The sequence below is a fragment of the Eptatretus burgeri genome, chromosome 17 (genome assembly GCF_056783735.1).
Source record: "Eptatretus burgeri isolate ZD-2024b chromosome 17, Ebu_testis_v1, whole genome shotgun sequence".
Taxonomy (NCBI): Eukaryota; Metazoa; Chordata; class Myxini; order Myxiniformes; family Myxinidae; genus Eptatretus; species Eptatretus burgeri.
In genome coordinates this window covers 16562577-16589492 of record NC_140977.1, presented here as the reverse complement: position 1 = coordinate 16589492, position 26916 = coordinate 16562577, and the positions used below count along the sequence as shown (strand labels likewise).

Below are 26916 nucleotides of genomic sequence, written 5' to 3'. Positions count from 1 at the left end.
CTCATGGAAAGCAAACCCAACTGAGGGCAATCTCAGTTCCTTCCATAAAGCTCGGAACAAGTGTGTATCTACCCTCAGCAGAGCCAGAAAACAACATCTTTCTAATCTCAAGTCTGAACTCTCAAACCTCTCTCCCTCCTCAAAATCCTGGTGGCATCTAATCAAATCTGTTTCTGGTATATGTTCCCCCTCCATCCCTCCCTTACCTCAAATGGCCGCACTGCTGATACTGCACGTGAAAAAGCTGGATGCCTAAACTCGGTGTTTGCAGCTAAATCTTGTGTCCAAAACCCATTGCTTTCTCTACCCACTTTACCCAGTCGCACCCAACTGTCCCTGGACTCTGTGCCCTTTTCTCCTGACAAGGTGGAGAACTTGCTGTCAAACCTCGATTCAGATTCTGCAACCGGTCCAGACGGCATCAGCCCATGTGTCCTCAGAGCCTGCTCTTCTGCTCTTGCTCACCCTCTCTCTGTTCTATTCACCCTCTCATTTGCTCAAGGTCATCTGCCATCTGCTTGGAAATCTGCAAACATCATTGCCCTGCATAAAAAAGGTGCAAACACAGATCACTGCAACGACAGACCAATCAGCCTTCTCCCAATCATCAGCAAGGTTATGGAATACATCATCGCTTCAGACATGAAATCCTTCCTCTTCTCCAATGGCTTGATTTCCGATCATCAATTTGGTTTCAGACCAGGTCACTCTACCCTGGATATGCTGCTTCTGCTCTCCCGACAATTGATGGAGGTCCTCAATGCCAGACAGGAAATCCGAGCCGTATCCCTGGACATATCACGTGCTTTTGACACAGTCTGACACCCTGCTCTGCTCACCAAACTATCTTCCTATGGTATCCAAATCTCCACTCATGGCTCGCAGACTTCATCTCCTGTCGCAGTCAACGTGTGGCCCGAAATGGAGTTCTTTCATCCCCTCTTCCTGTCCAGGCTGGAGTTCCTCAAGGTAGCGTTCTGGGCCCTGTTCTTTTTATGGTTTTCATCAATGATCTCTCCGACTCTCTTGAAAATCCTCTATATCTCTTTGCTGATGACTCCACCCTCTGCCGTACCATCGGTTATCCCTCAGACCGGCAAGCAGCAGCTTCTTCGCTCACTGCAGATCTGGATAAATTCACAAACTGGTCCAACACGTGGAACATGACTTTCAATCCGGACAAATCTCTTGCTCTCACTATGTCTCCTCGAAAGGACCATTGAGAAAGTGAATGGGGGGGTTTTCTAAACAATCCTCTGGAAGAAGTCCTTTCTTTCAAGCTTCTGGGTCTCACTATCTGCCATGACCTTTCCTGGGAAAGCCACATTGCAAACCTCGCCTCCAAAGCCAGTCGCCGACTGGGAATCCTCCGTCGTGCAAAGTCCTTCCTCGGCCCTCCTGAGCTCCTGACCACTTACAAAGCTTTTGTCCGTAGCTTGATGGAGTACTGCTCTCCCGTCTGGGCTGGTGCTCCTGCCTCTCACCTTTCTCGGCTTCACGCTGTAGAAACCAAGGCATTTCGGATCATCGGCATCTCCCGCAATGAGGCTGAGTCTTTGGGCCTCTCACTCAATCGCCGCAGGTTGGTCGGTGGTCTTTCTGTCTTCTACCGTCTCCTCTCCAGCCTTGCCCCCCCTGCTCTCTCTGCGATTTGTCCCCACCACATTTCCACAGGGTGCTCAAGGTCTGCCAACAACCCCCTTCTGGTAAAACTACCAAAATCACGAATCACTGCTCACCTTCACTCTTTCATTCCTCTTTTTTCTCGCCTTTGGAATAAACTCCCTCACTCTATTCTTTCCCATTCTTCCCTCCAGGCTTTCAAAACAGCTGTTCACCACCACCTCTTATCATCCCCCATCCAAATCCTCGATCTTTTCTACCCCCGATAATCCACCCAAGCCCACCTCCTTCAAATTCCCTGCTTTCCTTCCTGAAAGTCCCTGTAATGTCCTTCTTCTATTCCCCATGTTCCCCGTCCCATCCCTCTCCCTTCCCCAGATCTCCTAATGTCTCTGTTCCCCACTGTTTTGTCCCTCCCACTCACTCCCCTCTTGTCTCATGCCCCCTTGCTGTGCGTTGTGTGTTAGCTCTCACACGATCCTCGACAATGTATACAAAAAAAACAACCTAAACTTTTGTATCTTTTATATATGGCCAAATCAAAATTTACATCAACATGGAATAAAATAACAGAATTGTCTTAAGAATCTGTAACATGTACATTGTATTTTGGATGTGTCAAAAGGTGCGTGTAGATGTAAGTTGAACATTTGAGGTGCTGTAACTGATTTAGACAGAGGTAGTTCACATGCACGTACTGTGCGGGATCAAGGTACTCAAGGTGGAGCAAACATCAGGAAGAGTGGTGTGTTTACTTCCTCTTTAAAGGTTCACCGACCATATACTGTACACTCAAGTTGGCTGATGGAAGGATTCCTGTCGTGTGCAGCCGGAATTGGAACAGCTGACTGCTCGGGTGTGAAATGAAGGCTGAGGAGCTGGAAGGATTTCCTGAGATTCTGCAGATAAAAATAGAGGATGTGGACTCTTTTGGTCTGGAAGAGGAGCAAAGAGACCAGCTGAATGGTGAGTTGTGTGATCTTCTTCACTTCTGACGGGATCTGTGTTTGTTTAGTACTGAGTTTTTTTTTTTTTTTTTGTATTCTTCGAGGTTCGTGGAAGACCGATAGCAGAATGGAAAGGGGGAAACAACAGCAGAGTAGAAGTATATGTGAGATTTCGGGGAGTGAAGGGGGGGGTGGGGGGTGTGGGAGAAGGATACATCATGATGAACAAGCTCCACACACGTTGAATGAAACACAAGAAGAATAGGAAGGGGAAAGCAGGGATGAAACAGAAAAGTAACAAAACAACCAATGAACAAATGTAAAGAAATGAGGGAGAAGGGGGAAAAAATCACAATGACCTGGAAAAAGAGATTGCTTTGGAATGTGGTCATTTGGGGTTGAAAAGATCATGGTTGGATGGGGAATGATCTCATATGGTGGTGAACAGCTGTCTTGAAGACCTGGAGGGAAGAATAGGATTGAAGAGAATGTGGAAGTTGTATCAACAGGGTGGGAAAAAGAGGAATGAAAGTGCGGAGGCGAGCAGTGATTCTGGATTTTTGGGAGTTTCACCAGAAAGGGGTTGCTGGTGGACCGTGTGTTGCCTCCAGAAACCTGTGGGAGGGTGGACAAAGCATGGAAAGCGAGGAGGGTGCAAAACCAGAAAGGAGGCAGCAGAAGAAAGAGATACTACCGACCTTTCTGCAATGTGAAAGTGATCGCTGCATTGATTCGGCTTCATTGCGAGAGATTCCGATAATCTTGAAGGCCATGGTTTCTTCAGATTCAAGTTGAGCAAAATAGGAGGAAGGGCTGCCTGCCCAGAGGGGAGAGCAGCACTTCATGATGCTGTGGATGACCTTGTTGCTGGATAACAGTTCAGGTGGACTCAGGAAGGACTTTACACAATGGAGGATGCCAACTCTGGCTTTGAAGGTCAAACGGCTTTCGAGGCAAACTCAGAGATTTGGTTTCCCCAAGAAAGGTCACGACTGATAGTGATTGAACTTCTTTATGAGGATTGTTTAGAAAGTTGAGGGACAGAGACAGAGAGACATGTGTTTGCTACGAGAACAGAGGAAGTCAATAAGCCCTGTGTGGAGGTGGCCTTGGATGCCATAGGCAGAGAATTTGAAGAGCAAGGTGGTGTGCCAAGTTGGATATAAAGCTCAAGTTGTGTCTCGAGAGAAGGCCATGATCTCGTGTGACATTGAAGACCTCCATCCTGAGTTGGGAGAGTAGAAGCAGCATGTTCAGGTTAAATTGACCCGGTCTGAATTTGAACTTTTAAATGAGTTGCCGTGTATTTTTTGCCGTGATTCCATTCTCCAGCACAAGAAAATTCGTCTCGCCAACTGCACGAACTGACACGGCCATGTGGTAGAATGAGTAAAACCATAGCAACATGGCGGATTATTCACGCATGTACATTCGCCTCCCCTCGGTGTCTTGGGAGGTAATTGGTCTCCAGCGCTCTCATGTTACTGTTGGGCAGTCAGAGTCCATTAGAATTCACCTTCATTAAAAGCTCAAATAACATCTCTCTCCTGTCATTGGAGGAAACAATGAAATCGGCTCTCACCTCTTCAATCATTCACAGCAGCAACACGGAAGAGATAGTTAGTCAACACTCGGTCCTTAGAGGGAAATAAAAGGGAAATAAAACTCAACTAGAACTGCCACTTTACAACTGCTGGCAGTGATGACCAGGTACCCGTACACGACGCCTTTGATACGACGTGAGACTTAAACAACGGTCGCAAAGTTTCGTGACGATAGGATGAGCGGTTCCGGAGAAAACGATATTTAATGTTGTTCTTGAATCTGACGTGGCTGCCAAACCGTGTGACCTATCGATTCGAAATTAACAAACTTGTATTCACCTCTCGTGTGCGATACGTACGTGAAGTTTCCCCTCGATCTGACCGGCCGTTCTGGAGAAGAAGATGTTTGAAGGTTTTAGGGTAAATTCGACGTGGCCGCCAAACCGTGTGACCTATCGATTAGAAATTAACAAACTTGTGAAAGGATGTCTTGGGGAAAGTGTGTGTGAATTTTTGTCTCAATCTGTCCAGCTGTTCTGGAGAAGATTTAAAAAATTTATTAATTTTCAATCCAAGATGGCTGACGAATCATGTGACCTATGACATCACAAATTTATATTCTGCTTCAAACAGTGTATTGGAACACGTCTGTCAAGTTTAGTGTTATTCGGAAAAGGTGTGTTTTTCTATCCAAGATGGCCGCCACACAATGTGACTTGTGACGTCATTTTTAGCATGTCTTATTTTAGCACTTCATTATTTACTCTTATTCTTCATTGTTTTACTCTTCTTCTTCATTGTTTTACTCTTCTTCTTCATTTTTACTCTTTTTCTTCATTTTTACTCATCTTCATTTTTTACTCTTCTTCATTTTTTACTCTTTATTATTATTATTTACTCTTCCTCTTCATTTTTTACTCTTCTTCTTCTTCTTCATTTTTTACTCCAGTTTTTACTCTTCTTCATTTTTTACTCTTCTTCTTCTTCTTCTTCTTCTTCTTCTTCTTCTTCTTCTTCATTTTTTACTCTTCTTCATTTTTTACTCTTCTTCTTCATTTTATTACTCTTCTTCATTTTATTACTCTTTTTCCTCTTTTTATTACTCTTCAATTTTTACTCTTCTTCACTTTTTTCTCTTCTTCATTTATAACTCTTCATCTTCATTTTATTACTCTTCTTCCTCATTTTATTACTCTTCTTCTTCATTTTGTTACAATTCTTCTTCATTTTATTACAATTCTTCTTCATTATTTACTCTTCTAAATTAAAATTAAGAGAGCTCGGCATTGTTGTTGTTGTTGTTCTTGTTCTTCTTCTTCTGGTGAAGATAGATCCTTTATGACTCGGCTCTTTCATATACAGGATCCGGATCTCCTGAAATACTAAACACTTGTACACATCCTCTCAATGAGGGTGCCTTTTGAGAGCGTCCATCATGAACTTTTAAATATATTCGGACATTTGCTTTAATGTTTCGAAAAGTTCACGTTACTATTAAAAGATTATTCCATTTAATGTATTGTAATTTCGTAAATACACTATTTTCTTGTCATGATCGACGATCGTCCATGACGGGTCTCGCTATTGGCTCCGTCAAGGCAGGTGACGAAATATCGGAAGTTTTTTTCTTCTTCTTCTTAAGTTCTTGTTCTTCTTCTGGTGAAGACAAAATGTTTCGGATGCGGCTCTTGGACACATTTGTCCTTGTTAACATATGTGCAGGCATAGGGCTAGATTATAGTAGTCAAGTGTTGCTTCGATAGGTTATGTGGTTCCAGAGAAAACATTATTGAATATAATTCTTGAATCCAACATGGCTGCCAAACCATGTGACCTATCAATTAGAAATGAACAAACTTGTGAAAGGATGTCTTGCGGAAAGTGTGTGTGAATTTTTGCTTCAATCTTTCTGGCCATTCTGGAGAAGAAGATTTTTAAATTTTATTAATTTTCAATCCAAGATGGCAAACGAACCACGTGATCTATGACATCATAAATTTAAATTCTGCTTCCAATCGTGTAGTGGAACACGTGTGTGAAGTTTCGTCTTTATCGGACAAAGTGCATTATTCTATCCAAGACGGCCGCCAAACCATGTGACATGTGACGTCATAATTTTTAACGCGCATGCAGGCATGGGGGTAGATTATATTGGCCAAGTTTCGCTTCGATAGGTTATGTGGCTCCAGAGAAAACATTATTTAATATAATTCTTGAATCCAACCAGGCCACCAAACCATGTGACCTATCAATTAGAAATTAACAAAGTTATAATCACTACTTGTGTGCAACATGTGTTTGCAGTTTCTCCTTGATCTGACTGGCCATTCTGGAGAAGATGTTTGAAGGTTTTAGGGTAAATTCAACATGGCCGCCAAACCGTGTGACCTATCAATTAGAAATTAACAAACTTGTGAAAGGATGTCTTGCGGAAAGTGTGTGTGAATTTTTCCCTCAATCTTTCTGGCTGTTCTGGAGAAGAATATTTTAAAAAATTTATTAATTTTCAATCCAAGATGGCTGACGAACCATATGACTTATGACATCATAAGTTTACATACTGCCTCCTATCCCGTAGTGGAATATGTGTGTAAAGTTTCGTGTTAATCGGATGGGGTGCGTTTTTCTATCCAAGATGGCCGCAAAACCCTGTGACTTGTGACGTCATAATTTTTACTATGAATGCAGACATCATGGAGGATGATAGTTGCAAATTTTCGCTTCGATAGGTTATGTGATTCCAGAGAAAACATTATTTAATATTTTTCATGAATTCAACATGGCTGCCAAACCATGTGACCTATCAATTAGAAATTAACGAACTTATATTCCCTACTCGTGGGCAATACGTTTGTGAAGTTTTCCCTTGATCTGACAAGCCTTTCTGGAGAAGATGTTTGAAGGTTTTGCGTAAATTGAAGATGGCCGCCAAACCATGTGACCGATCAAGAAGAAATTAACAAACTTGATAAAGGAACTCATGGGGAATGTGTGTGTGAAGTTTCGCCTCGATCTGTCTTGCCGTTCTGGAGAAGATTTTTAAAATTTATTAATTTTCAATCCAAGATGGCTGACGAACCATAGGACCTATAACATCATAAGTTTACATCCTGCCTCCAATCCCATAGTGGAATACATGTGTGAAGTTTCGTGTTAATCGGATAAGGTGCATTTTTCAATCCAAGATGGCCGCCAAACCCTGTGACTTGTGATGTCATAATTTTTTTACTATGAATGCAGACATCATGGAGGATGATGGTTGCAAATTTTCGCTTTGATAGGTTATGTGATTCCAGAGAAAACATTATTTAATATTTTCTTGAATCCAACATGGCTGCCAAACCATGTGACCTATCAATTAGAAATTAACAAACTTGTATTCCCGACTCGTGTGCAATATGTTTGTGAAGTTTCCCCTTGATCTGACGAGCCATTCTGGAGAAGAAGATGTTTGAAGGTTTACGGTAAATTCAAGATTGCCGCCAAACCTTATGACCGATCAATAAGAAATTAACAAACTTGGTAAAGGACCTCATGAGGAATGTGTGTGTAAAGTTTCGCCTCAATCTGTTTCGCCGTTCTGGAGAAGAAGATTAAAAAAAAAATATTCCCAAAACAAGATGGCTGCCAAACCAAGTGACCTATGACGTCATAATATATTTTTCTACGGTGAATTGTGCAGATGAGGCTCAAGAAATTTCAGATTTTTCTGATGCGGCGTTGTACCTAACGAATTTTGACCGGCACACCTCTTGACAGATGACCTCATGAAAAATCACCCCTGTTCTCCTTGAGGAGTTTATTCAAATGTATGAAGCGAAAAATTTTTTCCATTGCACCGTTTCAGAGATACAGAGGTCCAAAGTTTTTCTTTTTTTTTCAAGATTGCGCCCGTACCACGTGAACTATGACGTCACAATTACCAATTAAGTTTGCTATCAAAAAAGATACATACTATGGTGAAAATTTCGTGTCGATCGGACTTACCCCTCCTGAGAAAATGATTTTTAAAGCGAAGGAACCTGCAAATTGCCGGCAGAAAAAGAATAAATAAGATATAAAAAATAAGGAAATAAACAGAAGAAAAACAATCGGGTTCCCTGTCAGAATGACAGGGTACCCTAATAAAGCACCAGGAAGAGTTACACAAGATATGTCCTTTGCTGTTTCTCGCTCTACACGAGTTATTCCACAGATGGAGGCATTTTGAGGGAGCATAAGTATGAAAGGCCAATGCTACAACATCACATCAGCCATTGGACTGGTTTCATTACTTATTGGTGAATCGTCAGCAACGGCATAGACCGAATGCTGTTCTGTGGAGGAACTCAGGACCTTCAATTTTTGTTTCGTGTGCAACACTTGGCATCGTTGAAAGTCCAGGTTTGTTGCTGATGCAGGTTAGAATAACATTTCCTTTTTTAATTACCACCATCACCGAAGGTGAAGCAGGAACTTATGTTTTCACCCCTTTCTGTCTGTTTGTTTGTTTGTGGACGGATCCGAATGAAATTTGGTGGACATGTTTGTTGTGTGACAAGGACGAACTGATTAGATGTTGGTGAAGATCCGGATTCTGGATCCGACTACTAGAATTTATTAAGTGATTCTTCACCATTGAGAGATAGGGTCTGCACCATTTAGAGAAATTGCAAAGAAGCCAAGGTGTCAGTGAGTACAGTTTCCTACACCATCAAAAGGCACTTGGAAACTGGAGGAAACTCTGACAGGAAGAGGTCTGGCAGACCCAAAGCAACAACACAATCAGAAGACAAGTTTCTGAGAGTCAACAGCTTGCGTGATAGGCGGCTCACAGGACAGCCGCTTCAAGAACAGCTTAACACTTGTCGAAGTAAGGATGTCTCTGTTTCAACTGTGAAGAGAAGACTTCTAGCTGCAGGTTTGACAGGTCGACTGGCAGTAAGAAAGCCATTGCTAAGATGGCAAAATAAGAAAAAGAGGCTTGCCTGGGCCACGAAAGCACCGCCAGTGGACGACTGAAAACTGGAAGGTCTTATGGACCGATGAATCAAAATTTGAAATCTTTGGTTCAAGACACAGGGTTTTTGTACACCATCGAGTAGGCAAAAGGATGGTTCCTCAGTGTGTGACACCAACTGTCAAACATGGAGGAGGAAGCGTGATGATCTGGAGCTCTTTTGCTGGATCCAGAATCGGCGACTTGCAGAGTGACTGGCACCCTGAACCAAAAGGGCTACCACAGAATTTTGCAGTGCCATGCAATGCCCTCTGGTCTATGCCTAGTTGGTCAGGGGTTCATCCCAAAGCAAGATAATGACCCAAAACATACCTCCAGGCTATGTCAGAACTACCTTAGAAGAAAAGAACAAGACGGTAGGCTTCAAATCATGGAATGGCCAGCACAGTCTCCAGACTTAAACCCCATCGAGCTGGTTTGGGATGAACTGGACAGAAAGGTGAACGCAAAGCAACCTTCAAGTGCAACACATTTGTGGGAACTTCCGCAACAGTGTTGGGAAGAACTTTCCGAACAAGATTTGATTTCCATTGTAGAAAGAATGCCACGAGTATGTTCGGTTGTTCTATCTGCAAAAGGTGGCTACTTTGATGAGTCAAAAATTTAGATTAAATTTTGTTCAACAAAACGATTCCATGATTTCTTTTTCATCTGCAATTGTTTATTTGTTCTATGCTTTAATTTTGGAGTACATTGAAACATTAAACTGCTTAAATTTCAGTAAAAACTGGAAAAAAGGGGGTGTTCTAAAACTTTTGACCGGTAGAGTACATCTACCAAAAGTATGCATGTGTCGTGATTCTGCAATGCCCAAATGTACACCGATTAAAGGCAGGGATTCCCACAATTTTTAAATTTTATTTGATTCCCTGATGAGTACCTGCAGAAATAGTTTGGTACCAATGAAAAACACTCACTGAGAAAATCACCTCCTCTTCCTTTTCATTCATGTGTTTTCCTTTGACCTATTTTTGTTAAATCTTTTCAATTATAATATAATTTAATGTTATAATTTATAAACTTAATTTTGTACATTTAAATTTTGAAATCACAGTGTATCCATTTGCATAATATATTACGGAAGAATCTCACGTACACTCGCTGAGAAAGCCTTTGTTGTGGTAGGACACTTTTGAGCTATCTTAGCATTTTTGATGGACGAATTTGTTTTATTTTCCTTTTTTTTTTCACCGTGTCTGAGTACCTGTGTACCAGTTCTGTGAACCGATGGAATGTCAGAAATCAGTGTATTGTGCACTACTTCTTCTTGGTTGTCTAATTTTAGGAGTGACTGGAATGACCCATTTGATAACATGGTGCTGAGATTCCATCTCAGAGAAGAGGTGCACTTAGGTTTCCATCATGTGGCATTATTCACAAAATGTATCGAATCCGAAAAAGAAACGAGCAGAAAAAAGGAAGCAGGTCAAACGGAATATGAACTTCAAAAAAGGATGAGGAAGTATCGACCAGAATGGGAGAGAGAGAGTTTCTGTGGTATGGTTATGCAGAAGATTGGGACGTGATGTTCTGCAATGTCTGTAGGGAGGATATGAGAGGATCGGAGACAAGAAGGCAGAAAATTGTGTTTCCCAACGTCAAGCAGTGTAGTGTACAAAAGCACCAGGAAAATAAAAATCACCAGCATGCAATGGCAAAGAAGAAGACGAGAGAGGCAGAGCCTGGAACATTGAAAGCAGGAAAAATGATGATAAAAATGAATGAACGAACAAACTGTGCATAAACTGAAGCAGATATTCCCAAACCTTCATGTGATAGCAAGAATCTGCCGTCCAAATGATTTTGCTGTGAGTTAGTGGGTAGATGATTGAATAGCTGACGGTAGTATTCTGTGATTATGAGTGTACTGATATGAAAAGTGCTGAAATGCGATCTATGTTTCATGAGAAATAGTAATTTATACACGAATACTGATTTTTATTAACTGATTCACCATCAAATAATATGCATGCCACCACAAAAAATCTCATTAGGTGGTCCAGCAGACCACAAAAATATAATTAAGTATGACCCTGCCAGCAGATAGGACACGATGAATATTTATCCAAGGGATGGCAAAAGGTGCACGGATGAATTCGCTGAATGTGAAAAACCATGATGGCAGTGACAGTTAAAAATGGGTCGAGATTTGAACTCGGGCTTGGTATCTCAAAGACGTGTGTGCATCCTTCTCAGGTAGATTGCCAGTCCAGTCCTGCATTTCAATTCCTCATCGATATTTTTTTTTTCTCTTTTCTTTTTCTTTTCTCCACTTGCTGAATCTTTTGTTCCTTTCCACTCCCCTTATCATGTGGTCACACGTTTTGGCTTTTGTTTGTTCACGTGCCACACTTTGCCATTTCGTTTTCCAAGAGTATTAACTTTTGAGACAATAAAAAATAACTAGTCACATGTTGCATCACAATTGGAGGTAATTTGCCAATCAATGCAGGTTGGGGAGAAAACCTTCTCTATTTTGGGTTCTCGACATTTTTCTTGCCTTCTCAACTTTGTTGGTTGTGATTTAGGGTGGTGGTGAAATTCCCACTGAAGTTGTGGTCAGGAAAGAAGCATCTCATAACATCGAGACAGCTTGCTCTGAACGTAATGCTTTGACACAATGCTATTCCTGTGGGGAAATGTTTTATTTTGTCTCTTCAAGGAAGAACTCAAATTGGTTATTTTGATGCAACATTTATTTCGCTATTTTAAGAGTCTAGAATGTGGCACAAGACTGCCTATGTATGCGACGCAGGACTGCCTATGTATGCGACGCAGGACTGCCTATGTATGCGACGCAGGACTGCCTATGTATGCGACGCAGGACTGCCTATGTATGCGACGCAGGACTGCCTATGTATGCGACGCAGGACTGCCGATGTATGCGACGCAGGACTGCCGATGTATGCGACGCAGGACTGCCGATGTATGCGATGCAAGACTGCGTGAATTTAATAAAAGTTGTTTTTCCAGATTTATTTGTGAAAGTGGAAGTGAAAACTGAACACGACATTGATGTCCACCTGGATCGACCAGAACCAAATTACTCTGAAGCTTCTTTCTTCAAGAGCCATCACCATGAAGGTTTGTCAATTCTGATCCATTTTGTTTAAGATATTTTGATAATGGGCTCTGTTGTTAAGGAAAAAAATGTAAACCCTACATTTTGATTTCCTTGCTTTAAGAAATGACCACGATGGCAGATCAATTCTCAATCATCCATTATCCCTTTCATCATTCGGTGAAGTATTTAAACCAACAATAATGTACCTTGTTATATCCTGTTGTCCTAAATTTGTACTGTGGTCAATTCTAATTGAGCTTTAATTGCACACTTTTTGTTGATTTATTTTACATGCTTATGTGTGGTCTTGGCTCGTGGAATAATGGGGTGACAGAGAAAAGGCAACAAATTGACAATTGGGCAGTGAGGCACAGTTGGACACAAGGAAAGAGGAACAGAAACAGGAAGAGGAGAGAGAGAGAATGGAGGAAACAGCAATCTAATGATTGAGCAGGCTCAACGGGGTTGAGCAGGTTGTGGCTCGTTTGTCAGTTATACAGTATGGGTGGGGAAGTGCATGGCATGAGATGGTGGTGAACTGTGAAGCCCTGGTGGGAGAGTACAATTCAACGATGTTCAGCCTTATGAGACCACCTTTACACACACACGGATTGGGATACTTCGACACGGAGGAGAGGCCCTTTCCACCTTCTGAAACCCGCATATGGAGATAACAATACACACACGCATATATAATGTTACGGGTTCAGAGAAGCGCGGGGATCATGAGGGGATGACTTGGACCCGCTTTTCAACCTCTGACGCTGAAGCCGACGAGCCGCGGATAACTCCGCATCCTGATGGGTTGCTAAGCAACCACGGACATTGTCCGAGGTGACCAAATCTGCGAGGGTCTCCATGCCAAATGTTGCATCACCTTCCTGGTGATTTAGCCCCTCCTAGATGGAGGCTGTGCTCTCAACTTCCCACCTTTAACAATTCATTATGTACGGCTGAGCAAAACTGGAGGTGGGACATCAGCTAATCTCGTACAGCGAATCAATGGAGGACAATCTCTTGTCTATTTATTCCATGCTATGTCTAACCAATGGTGGGAGCAAACACAAGTATTTACAAAGTGCATTGTCGCAAAGAAACAACCTTATCTCCAGCACAGAAGAACCCCTTACATGTTCTTGTCTTTCTCTAGACACAGGAGAGGCATGCCTCAGTCACTCTGGGGAAATGAGGGAGAAAGAGAATGATAATTTGAGGCTTAGGGTCGGCCTCTTGCTCGCCTGACGTGAATGTGTGGTCTTATGTTGGTCCCAAAGTGAGGGTGGGGAAGGAAAGGTAGGAGTTGGAGGAGGAAAGGGAGAGGGGGGTAATGAGGTACAATTTGTTGGGAGAGGTGCAGCGTATGCGATGGAAGCACCAGATGAATGGTGTGATATGCGTGTCGGTGCCTCCTCGCCCAGAGGGGTCAAAGGGTTAATCCTTGATCACTCTTTTTACCGCTCTTTTTTGCATCTCATGTAGACAAACGCAAAAGTGGGGATAGCAAGGAAAGATCATGTAAGTCAATATGTAAAGCCACTGCACACAAAGATCTTGTGCTGCGTTCACCCGCGAAGACTCACCCCAGTAAATACTGTCATGTTCCGTTTCTCAAAGCACAGCAGTCCTGTTTCCGTTCGCTCGGCGCAAGCGAGCTTTCATGGTTCCTCAGATGCAAGCAAACCGTCCTTGTTCCTCAGACACAAGCACGCCCCATTCTGTGGAACGTACCGTCTATTCTTGGGTTCGGGGAGTGGTGTAGCCGCTGGGAGCAAGTGTCATCGCAACACCGTGTCCCTCGTGTGATATGTTATTATTTGTGCTCGTGCTGTCCTTTGCTTCTCAAAGGGTTGGTCTTGCAGTTCCCAGCAGTGTGGATTATGCACCGAACGCAGAATTTGCCTTGCAGAGCTGATGGCAGCGCTGAACCGGCGCGTTGTGGAGGTCACAAACAACATTGGAATTGTCTTGCCATGGCTTGGAATGTGTGTTTTTGTCATGTAATGTGATGTGTGCATGGTTGCGCTGTGGGAAAGTGCCAGGGTTGGAGAGGGTTTTGAAGGATGGGGAATGTGGTTAGAATGGATTGGGGAATTGTAGGATTTTAGGAAAGTGCAAGGAAGGAGAGGGTTCAGAGGCATGGAGAGAGGGACTAGAATGGTTTGGTGAAGAGAGAGATTTCAGGAAAGTGAGAATCACAAAGGCAATTTGAACTTGCGATACACACAGAATGCATTTTCCCCATCCCTGATAAGAGGGGAAGTGTAACCTCACTTAACAAAATCACGATGGAAATATCTAAACGAGGGATCCCTTCTGTGTGTGAGTGCAACTCCGCATCACAATACTGTATTTATATATTGTTATGGTTTTGGAAAACTTACCACAGGGGGAGAGAACATAAATCAACACGTAAGTGACCCGAGGATCACTTATTTCATTTGTCTTTGTACAGATGGTCCTTGGTCCCTTGTGAAAGGGCTATTTGGGGAGGGGGGGGGGGAATGCGTTGGCTCGGCTGTGTTTGTCTCATGTAATGTCTAACCCTCTCTTACTTCAATCTTTCTTCCTTCACAACATCATTCTGTTCAATCCATCTGTTACTTTCAATCCTCCCTCCATTACCCCATTGGCCTGTTTCAACAGTCCACCAGTAATCTCCCCTCCATAAAACATCCTCTCAACAGTCCCTCCTTCAATGTTACAGGCATTTTAGCAGAAATATTTGGTCAACCTCCCACAAATTGCAACAAAAGCAAACTCAACAGATTTTGATTCCTGGATATGTCCTCAGTGACAGAAAAAAAGTCCTAAGGGATCCTTCGGGGGGGAAAGTCCTGAAATCATGGAAATCCAATATGACCGTCACCCGGCTTCGGGGAAAATGAGAAAATTCTAAAGATTGATATTTTAAGATGTAAATATATGTTTTTCTGCATTCTAATTGTTTCTAGTTATGGTCAGTATATCGATATACAAGAATAATTATAAAAAAATGAAATGTATTGAGGGTAAAATAAAAAATTATAGTTTTTTTTTTGTCCAAAAAAAATATTTTGACTTGAGAAAGTTTGTTCATATAAGAACATATGTATCCCCAGGCAGACATACTATATATTTCCAGATGCAGGGACATTAGTACTATCCTCTGGTGAAAGAATTAACACACAATATTAATTTGTTAGCACATGCAATATTGACAGCACATGCATATACTCGACCCTGATGTTTGTCAGTGAACATGCATGACGCCACGGTGTCACTGCAGTAATCACCTTTGATCAGCCCCTCTGGTGGAAGGCCCTCATGATCATCAACTCGGAGCTTATGGGAAGTGATCTGAAAGGGATTGTCCTACGCTTGGGCAGCTTCCATGCAGAGATGAGTTTCCTCGGATGTATTGGACACCTCATGGTGTCATCCGGGCTTCAAGAACTGATGGAGTTGATATATGCCCCCAATGCAGTGATTCATATGTTTAGTGGCAAGGCCATTGCCCGCGCAGTTCGCGCACACCTAATTGTTGATGCAGCCCTCAATGCCTTGCTGCTGACAAATGTGCTCAATGCACCTCTACCATGCCTACCTGAAACATCAGACGGCAATGGGAATGAAGATCCGGACTTAGCCGAAGCAGCTGCAAGGCCGCTACATGACCAGCATACAGATCCAAGCAATAATCCAGACTTCAACGAAGCTTGTACTCTCTATGAGAAGCTGATGGCTGGGACACTGTCTGTGGAAGAAGTATGCAAGTCTGACGTCTTGAAACGAATCAAAGACCACCTTCAGAAGCAGGCCGATTCTGCAAAGATATCTTCCAGAACTTCAGCGCTCTGGGTTCAGTATATGGACATGCTAGACATTCTACGCAAATACATCCGGGCAGAGCGCACTGGGAACTGGGCACTACATCTACAGGCCATCCAGGAAATGCTGCCTTACCTGGCAGCCTCGGGCCACAACCTGTATGCCAAATCTGCGAGGTTGTATCTGCAGCAGATGTCCAACCTCAAAACTCAACATCCCAATGTCCAACAACGTTTTGATGAGGGGTTCCATGTGGTTCGATGAAGTGATCGCCTGTGGGCAGGTCTTTCATCTGACCTGATCATCGAACAAGTTCTGATGAGAAGTTTGAAGACCAGCGGGGGGCTCACACGAGGGTGAGGAATGACAGAGCAACAACGGCTGGTATGGCTACTATCAATGCCTGCCTGTGCAGAAATAAACCAGGCAATGCAGGAGCTCACAGGTGTGAACTACAACACTGGAGAGCAGAAGAAGGAAACGACCAAGGCAAGACAATCTCGTGACTGGAAGGACACACTATCAGCTCTTCAGTATTTACAAAAACGGAATCCGTTCAGTAGTGATCCACGCCTGAGGAACATTGCCACTGGAGTTCATGCACACCCCACCGTCAACGTCGATACAGCACATGCTGTAGGAGCCAAAATATTGAAATCTATGGATGGGAAAACACCTGCCGAGTACACATTTAAGAGGAAAGACCAAGTTGTCACCCTCGGCATGAAGTCATCTGTCAAGATTGATGGAGAGAAAGTCCAGGTTGACCCACAACTCCTCTTCCAGAGACTGATCACTGTTGCACAGACAGCAGAAGAACTGGAGTCTGCCTTCAAATATGAACTGTGCAGCTATCCACCAGCCCTCTTTGATTCCTCTCTTCAGCTCCGAGAAGCACACAAGCCAGTCTTTGCTGATGCCATCTGGGATCTTTTTGGATCCGATGTCCCAGCCGATATCCCCAATGATGGGCAACAGTATGTTTTGGATGGCGGGGCACTTGTTCAACGCATTCCATGGTCTTGTGGATCTACATACAGAGACATATGCCACCAGTACACTGATTATGTAACGAAGAAGTACAGAGATGCCATAGTCGTGTTTGATGGTTATGAGAGTACCAACACGAAGGACATGACACACCAGAGACGGTCTAAAGGGAATGCTGGCACTACTGTGACATTTGCAGCTGACATGCGTCTCACAATGAAGAAGGAACAGTTTCTTGCCAATAGGCAGAATAAACAGCGATTCATTTTTATGTTGAGTGAAGAGCTTCAGAAGAAGAACTGTGAGACACACCATACCTCAGGGGATGCTGATCTCCTGATTGTACTGAAGGCCGTGCAGTCTGCGATTGTCACCAACACTGTGTTAGTTGGTGATGACACAGACCTCCTCGTCCTCTTATGCTACCATGCAAGCTTAGGATCCCATGACGTCTTCTTTTGTCCCGAGCCAAAGAAGAACACGAAGAAGCCTCGCATCTGGAACATCAAGGCGACAAAGAAAATGATTGGTACAGACATATGCGAAGCACATGCTATTTTTCTATGTCATCTCGTCACGACATCTCGTCTTCATGGGATTGGAAAGGGAGCTTCCCTCAAAAAGTTCAAAGCAAACAACACATTCCGTGAGCAGGCCAAGGTTTTTGATACATATCCAGCTTCCGTATGTGATGTGGCAGATGCAGGAGAAAAAACATTGATGTTGATCTACAACGGAAAGTCAACTGACACCCTGGACACCCTCCGGTATCAGCGGAACTGGGACAAGGTGGCTTCGAGCTCCTCTCACGTGCAACCACAGACGTTATCACCAACATCAGAAGCAGCAAAGTATCACAGCCTGCGAGTGTATCTGCAAGTCCAAGAATGGAAGGGATGTGCAGATGAACTTCTTCTGACAGATTGCGGTTGGCAGAAGTGTGACGAGGGTTTTGTGCCACTTCAGACATCAATAGCCCCAGCTCCTGAAAAGATGTTATGTGTCATTAGGTGCAACTGCCAGGCTGAATGTAGCACCGTGAGATGCACATGCAAGAAGCACAACATTGAGTGCACTCCAGCTTGTGGAAACTGCAGGGGCTCTGGCTGCACAAACACTCCATGTGACAATGATGAGGATAATGACGACATTGTCGAGTTCTAACTTTAATACGCTTGGTTTTTCTCAACATGTATATTAAGTTTATAATGGATGTAGTTTCTGAGTTTAATGCGAATTTTCATTTTCATTTCGAAACCTTCGTCAGGCAGATGTGATTGCCCCAAGTGGAATTGTGAATTTTGTCATGTTTCATTGATTTACATAATTATATTGTATTGCCATAGACTTGATTTCATCTTGTGTTTTCAACGTTTCTTTTTTTTTGTCCAGGAGCCAAAATCATTATCAGGTTAAAAAAAAATTTTCGGGACAAAAAATTGACATTTTTGGACAAAAAAGCTATAATTTTTTTTATTTTACCCTCAATACATTTCACTTTTTTATTATTCTTGTATATCAATATACTGACCACAACTAGAAACAATTAGAATGCAGAAAAACAGAAATATTTACATCTTAAAATATCAATCTTTAAAATTTTCTCATTTTCCCCGAAACCGGGTGGTGGCCATATTGGATTTCCATGATTTCAGGACTTTCCCCCCGGAGGATCCCTGAGGACTTTTTTTCTGTCACTGAGGACATGTCCAGGAATCAAAATCTGTTGAGTTTGCTTTTGTTGCAATTTGTGGGAGGTCATCTGACATTTTGCCTGTACTATCACCTCATCGGTTTTAACGTCAATCCCAGGGCCGTTCGGTCATCCCTCGGTCGTGCGGGGTTCCTTTCCGTTTTTTGTCCAACCCGGGCATTGCTTGATAACCCATTGGGTGTTCTCGCATGCATGCTCATGTTGTGTTTCGCCTGCATGCTCATGGCGCATGGTGCTCAGCATGGCCTGCGAGGCGCGGCGCTTCTTGCGGATGTGGTAAAGTGCGACTGGGCCTTTTCTGTGTGAAGGAAGGGACTGGGTGCCCTCATTTCGGCTTTAGGACTGTAAAGGGCTGAGCAAGGTCAGATCAGGTATGGGAGCATGCGCCGGAGCAGCGCGTTGCTGCGTCCACTCTCAGTCGGTACTCCAGGGGCCTCCATCTGGCCATCCCCCAGGCAGATGTCTGGCCCATCCCCATCTCCTTGAGATGCTGATCAACTTGCTGCAACCACAAGGGACGTGGTCGGCCCATTGGCCTCCTCCACTCACGAGACTCCCTCGCTGAGATAATTATCTGGTGAGCAGGATCAGCGTCAGGAAAACGAGGCACATGTCCATACAGCTGCAGCTGACGCTCAGATTATGCAGGTAACAGATCTCATTTGAGTCTCTCTCAGTAACCACTTGTTGGACACAAAGTCTGACCAGCGATAACCAAGGATACACCGAAGAGACCTCATACCAAAGGAATTAAGCCCCAGATACCTGATCAGAGTCCAAGTCTCACATCCCCAGAGCAAGACTGGAAGATCCAAGGACCTGAAGACTTGTACATTTGTCCTCCTGCACAGGTACCAACAGCACCACCCCATAATCCAGTGAATCCATGACTCCCCAGGTCAGGTCAGGTTAGGTATGGGAGCATGCGCCAGAGCAGCGCGTCGCTGCGTGCACTTTCCGCTGGTACTCCAGGGGCCTCCGTCTGGCCATCCCCCAGGCAAATGCCTGGCCCATCCCCATCTCCTTGAGATGCCGATCAACCTGCTGCAACCACGAGGCACGTGGTCGGCCCATTGGCCTCCTCCACTCGAGACTCCCTCGCGAAGAGAATCTGGTGAGCAGGATCAGCGTCAGGAAAATGAGCCACATTTCCATACAGCCGCAGCTGATGCTCACGGATTATGCAGGTAACAAATCTCATTTGAGTCTCTCTCAGCAACTGCTCGTTGGACACAAAGTCCGACCAGCGATAGCCAAGGATTCTCTGAAGAGACCTGGTACCAAAGGAATTAAGTCTCTGTCTCAGATCCATGGTCAGAGTCCAAGTCTCACATCCATAGGGCAAGACTGGAAGCACCAAGGACCTGAAGACTCGGGTTTCAATCCTCCCGCACAGGTACCGGCAGCACCACACCCCATGATCCAGTGAATCCATGACTCCCCAGGCCCAAACCATATGTTTATTGATCTCTGGCTCACAGCCAGCAGAGACGTGAATATCACTATCAAGGTAAGTGAATCTCTCCATGACCTCAACATCCTCACCACAAACAGGTACAGACAAGATAGCAGCATCCAAGATGTCATTGAAAGCCTGGATCTTCGTTTGACCCAGGAAACCTGTAATCCCAGTGGCTCCGAATCTTTAATCAGCATCTCGAGTGCCCCCAAAAGGATATCCAGTCTCCACAAAGATGACTGCATCATCTGTGAAATCAAGGTCAGTGATCTTGACATTCCCAAATAATGCACCGCAGCTTGATCTCTCCGACATCCTTCCAATAATCCAGTCCGTACAAGTGCTGAAAAGTGTGGGGGCCTGTACAAACCCCTGACGAACTCCAGTAATGACTGGAAATAAGTCGGAGATGGGATAACCACATCTCACAGCACTCTCAGTACCAGAGTATAGTTCAGACATCAGATTGATCTGTTTTGGTGGCACCCAACGAAGACTGAGAATCCTTCAGAGGGCATCCCGATTCACTGAATTAAACTCTTTATAGAGATCAACACGGGCTGCAAGCAGCCCATGCTAAAACTCTCGTCTGTGTTTAGTGAGGACCCGAGGGGCAAGGATATGGTCAATCGTTGACCACTTTGGTGTAAATCCTGACTGCTGTGGGTGCTTGTGCTCAAGCAGATGGTGGTGAACCCTATGAAGAATTATCCAAGCAAAGACCTTGCCCGGCACTGAGAGCAGCATCACCCCTCGGTAGATGTTGCACCTTCCCTTTCCAGAGAGGGACAACAAGGCCCCTCTTCCTGTCAGTTGGGATGATGCCTGTGTTCCAGGCAGAGCACAGAACTGCATGCATCGACATGAGTACAGCATTTCCACCAGCCTTGAGAAGTTCAGCATGGATGTCACAGATCCCAGGAGCTTTACCCCATTTCAACTGGTTCACTGCAGAATGTTTCCACAAATGAAGGTGGATCACAGTTGATTGGAGGGATAGGGATCAGCAATTGGGACAGGAACACCTCTGACATCCAACTCAACAGCTGGTGGATCAGCCTGGTACAGACTCTCAAAGGATCCGACCCAGCGGGCCTTCACTTCGGATGCCTCCGTCAAGAGCCCAACACCCTCCACTCAAACTGCAGTCCACCAAGGTATGGGCTTGGAGGAACGCAATGTGTGAATTACCCTGTAAGCAGGATGAGAATCACTTGACCACAGGTGATTCTCCACCACCTCACAGATTCCTTGCACATCGGCCTGCTTGTCCACCCTCAACACGTGTCCAGTTTTTATGCCTCAACCTCAACTTATGTATGTGTATATATATATATATATATATATATATATATATATATATATATATATATATATATATATATGTATATGTGTATATATATATATATATATATATATGTATATATATGTATATATATATATGTATATATGTATATATATATGTGTATATGTGTATATATATATATATGTGTATATGTGTATATATATATATATATATATATATATATATATGTGTATATGTATATGTGTGTATATGTGTATATATATATATATATATATATATATATATATATATATATATATATATATATATATATATATATATGTGTATATATATATATGTGTATATATATATGTATATGTGTGTATATATATGTATATATATATATATATATATATAGATATATATATATATATATATGTATATGTGTATATATATATTGTTGTGGTTTCCACCCGTTCAGCGTGCGGGCGACCGCTTTTAGGTAATTGCGGCCGCGCGCCCACCGGACGGGCAATCCAGTCGTAGCTTTCCGGATCAACGCCGAAATCCAGCTCCGGGTGTGCTTTTAAGCACATCACAACCTTGTCAATACTCTACCCGCGCTACAGGGTCCGATCGCCGAATGGTCGATTTACCTAGTTATTCGCGCGGGCAGACTACCGAGAGATTGTACCTCAACGGGACCTGTACGGATACGAGCCGCTTTACGCAGCTCGCGCCATTTGCGATTGCTGAGCGGTTTATTATCGCCAAGCCCCGTCGGACTTGATTACCTTATCGGCTATTAAAAGCCAGCTATTATTCCGAACGCAAGTATGGCAGTTCAATGGAGGAAGAGACGCAACGAGCAGGTGAACATTCAAACCATGACATTTATTCACACACGTATGCAATCAATGAAGCAATGGGGGTAAGGGACAAAACACGAGCAAAAAGACCCTACAGCCGTTGTCTATTTATTACGTACACTTATAACAATTCTACTTCAGGACAAGGTGCCACAACTTCCATGCAAAGAAAACCCCAGTAAAGGGTAGAGAACAGGGCCCGTAGGCCTTTAATGTTCCTCGGAGCCGGGATGGCTGCGAGGCTCTGAGAGACCGTGCAGGCTACCTACTCGATGGGTTCTCGTCCGGCGACCCTCGGTGTGTCTGCCCGCACCCGACCGGACTCCACCAGCTCCCGTTCTCTATCAGCCTCCGTTGTCTGTCAGCCTGCAGCTTTCCAAACTGCCAACTCGACCTGAACCTGACGTCCCCGTTTTTCTTCTCACTCGAGTAAACACGCGGTTTTTTTTTTATCCCCCGACCGTCATGCCTCGCCCTTCCCGGCACGCGGGGGGGGGGGGGGGTGGGGGGCGACTTCTCTCTGGGGGACACGCCCCAACCGTCATTTTGGGGCGGGAGTTGAGTTTCAACCGTTATTTTGGGGCGGGAGTTGAGTTGTGTTGTTTGAAATAAAAGATAGAACAGAATAATGCGACCTCAAAGATGCACAGCCCGGCTCACGAATAAATCCCTTTCGACATCGATGGGGAAATCTAATCTGGACACGCACTTAGACATAACTGACCTCTGGAGAACCTGTATGGTGTTCTGTGAATTTCCACAACCGTAACTATATATATATATATATATATATGTATATGTATATATATGTATATGTATATATATATATGTATATATGTATCTATATATATACATATACACATATATATACATATATATATATATATATATATATATATATATATATATATATATATATATATATATACATATCTTCTTCTTCTTCTTTCGGCTGCTCCCGTTAGGGGTCGCCACAGCGGATCATCCTTATGATCCGCATAGTGATTTGGCACATGTTTTACGCCGGATGCCCTTCCTGACGCAACCCTGGTCGCCTCTTACGACACAAGGATAATATATATATATATATATATATATATATATATATATATATATATATATTGTTGCGAATTCGCATGCGATCGGCCTCGGAGCTCGAATCGCGACCGCGTCACCCACCGGACGGACAATTCAGTCGTGACCCTCCAGGAACTACCGCCCGGAGCCAGTCACGGGTGGGGGTTTAACCTCACCACAACTCAGTCCGCATTCTACCCGCGCGAAATAGGGTCCAATCGCCGAATGGTCAATTTACCTAAGTACTCGCGTGAGTAGCATACCGAGGAGTTGTACCACGCTACAGGTCGACTCCAGACACGAACCGCGTAAGCGGCTCGTTCCGTGCTGCAGAGATAACCGAGCGGAGTTATCGTCTACCTCGACGGTTCAGATTTACCGGGCGTTTTAAACCCACTATCAATCCCTTACGTGATGGAAGATGGAGATTCAATAAAAGGAAGGAGACGAAGCAAAGCAGGAAACAGTTCAACAAGCAAGCACTTTATTTACACACACACAGACAAGCACGTATTCACAGTCAAGACATGATGCAACAAAAGCAAAAGCAATACGACCGAATAAAAGGGCAATTATTTACAACACTTAAACAATTCTACTTGTCGGGACTCGGCGCCACATCAATCATTCAAAAAGCAAAGGAAAGAAAGCCACCCTCACAGGCAAGGAGGCAGACGGGTCCGTGGACCAAATGTGTGTGGAACCTGAAGGAGCGGCCAGGTCCACGAGACCGAGAAGGTCTTACCCGCGTCCTGGTGACGCGATGGCGGGCAAGCCGCAATGTCCGCGCCGCTGCGCCTCGACTCCGTGCCCCTGGCGTGGTCGGCGAGCTCCGCGCAAGCAGTTTGGTTGGCACCACGTTTAGGGTGAGGGAGGAACGGGCCCCCCCGGCACTATCTCAGCGCGGATGGGGGGGGGGAATTGCTGATGCTCAGGGTCGGGAGAGGGGAATGGCTGGCTGGCTTGGATCCCGCGACAAGACGGCACCAACGATGAAACGAGCGACCCCCATACCGCAACCTCGATGCCGACCGCCGTCTTCACTTGACCCAAACTCGAATTCTTCACTCGACCCGAACTCCCGTCTTGACTCGCCCCGACTAACCGTGCGAGTCGCCTTACGCTCTCGTCTTTATAGACCGGAGGAGGAGCCTACATGCAAATTTCAGGATCAAAACGCGAGTGGAGGCGGGGCCACACCACCCTCTGTTCAGCCATTGGCGTGGCAAAAAGGGGCATGAGCCTCTTTTGATCCGAATTCTCTCTCGTAAAGAATCCACATTCATCGCGCTTGGAGGCGGGGCCATACCGCCCGACGCTCGCCCATTGGACGGAGAAAGGGGGCGTGAAGCCTTTTTGATCCGAATTTTTCCCTGAGAGGAACGCATTCGTATCCGTGGCTCGACGCATTCGGCATCAATTACCGAACGGGTCCTGGAAAGCACGACGTTTGGTGGTGTGGTCGATGGTTGTAGAAGGAGATAGGCGAAGGTGGTGGGGGGTTTGCTGTGGTGGTTTGGTGGGCGTCGTTTGGGAATGGCGGTGAAGCGATGTTTGCGGGATGGAGTTGTGAAGGTAAAGGTAGTGGCTGTTTGCGTTGTTGGCGGCTTAATGGTCAAAATAACAATAGAGAAAGAAAAATGGCTAACTCAAAGCGTCGCAGCCCGGATGAATCACACAAATTCCCTCTATACAACAGGTTTGGGCTCACTACACACGAACTTACCGATATATCTCACCTGAGGACTCTTTATGGTGTAATGAGAATTTCCACAACCGTAACTCTATATATATATATATATATATATATATATATATATATATATATATATATATATATATATATATATATATATATATATATATATATATATATATATATATATATATATATATATATATATATATATATATATATATATATATACACACACACACACACACACACACACACACACACACACACACACACACACACACACACACACACACACACACACACACACACACACACACACACACACACCCAGTGGGGAGAACAAGTATTTGATACACTGCCGATTTTGCAGGTTTTCCCACTTACAAAGCACGTAGAGGTCTAATTTTTTTTTTATCATCGGTACACTTCAACTGTGAAAGATGGAATCTAAAACAAAAATCCTGAAAATCACATTGTATGATTTTAAAATAATCAATTTGCATTTTATTGCATGAAATAAGTATTTGATACATCAGAAAAACAGAACGTAATATTTGGTACAGAAACTTTTGTTTGCAATTACAGAGATCAGACGTTTCCTATAGTTCTTAACCAGGTTTGCACAGACTGCAGCAGGGATTTTGGCCCACTCCTCCATACAGATCTTCTCCAGATCCTTCAGGTTTCGGGGCTGTCGCTGGGCAACACAGACTTTCAGCTCCCTCCAAAGATTTTCTATTGGGTTCAGGTCTGGAGACTGGCTAGGCCACTCCAGGACCTTGAGATGCTTCTTATGGAGCCACTCCTTAGTTGCCCTGGCTGTGTTTCGGGTCGTTGTCATGCTGGAAGACCCAGCCACGCCCCATCCTCAATGCTCTTGTTGAGCGAAGGAGGTTGTTGGTGAAGATCTCGCGATACATGGCCCCATCCATCCTCCCCTTAATACGGTGCAGTCGTCCTGTCCCCTTTGCAGAAAAGAATCCCCAAAGAATGATGTTTACACCTCCATGCTTCACGGTCGGGATGGTGTTCTTGGGGTTGTACTCATCCTTCTTCTTCCTCCAAACACGGCGAGTGGAGTTTAAACAAAAAAGCTCCATTTTGGTCTCATCAGACCACATGACCTTCTCCCATTCCTCCTCTGGATCATCCAGATGGTCATTGGCAAATTTCAGACGGGCCTGGACATGCGCTGGCTTGAGCAGAGGGACCTTACGTGCGCTGCAGGATTTTAATCCATGACGGCGTAGTGTGTTACTTCTGGTTTTCTTTGATACTGTGGTCCCAGCTCTCTTCAGGTCATTGACCAGGTCCTGTCATGTAGTACTGGGCTGATCCCTCACCTTTCTCATGATCATTGAGGCTCCACGAGGTGAGATCTTGCATGGAGCCCCAGACCGAGGGAGATTGAATGTTATCTTGAACTTCTTTCATTTTCTAATAATTGCGCCAACAGTTGTTGCCTTCTCACCAAGCTGCATGCCTATTGTCCTGTAGCCCATCCCAGCTTTATGCAAGTCTACAATTTTGTCCCTGATGTCCTGAGACAGCTCTCTGGTCTTTCCCATTGTGGAGAGGTTGGAGTCTGATTGATTGAGTGTGGACAGCTGTCTTTTATGCAGATAACGAGTTCAAACAGGTGCAGTTAATACAGGTAATGAGTGGAGAATGGGAGGGCTTCTTAAAGACAAAACTAACAGGTCTGTGTGAGTCGGAATTCTTACTGGTTGGTGGGTGATCAAATAATTATTTCATGCAATAAAATGCAAATTAATTATTCAAAAATCGTACAATGTGATTTTCAGGATTTTTGTTTTAGATTCCGTCTTTCACAGTTGA

At 44.1% G+C, this 26916-nt stretch overlaps 1 protein-coding gene across 4 annotated transcripts in view; it reads left to right on the top strand.

Annotated features, from left to right (window-relative positions):
- LOC147009407 (uncharacterized) overlaps positions 1-26916 on the top strand; it is a 58084-nt gene that overhangs the window by 5488 nt on the left and 25680 nt on the right. For 2 of the 4 annotated variants that reach the window (XR_015052838.1, XM_085861953.1), the window contains exons 2-3: positions 2392-2589; positions 12087-12197. Coding sequence is in view for 2 of the 4 variants with exons in the window: in XM_085861953.1 (XP_085718079.1) it covers positions 2487-2589; positions 12087-12197 (214 nt within the window). In the remaining 2 variants the exon portion in view is untranslated. Of the gene's footprint in view, positions 1-2391; positions 2590-12086; positions 12198-26916 lie in introns of those variants that run through there. The other 2 variants (XM_085861954.1, XM_085861955.1) reach the window with 1 other exon arrangement.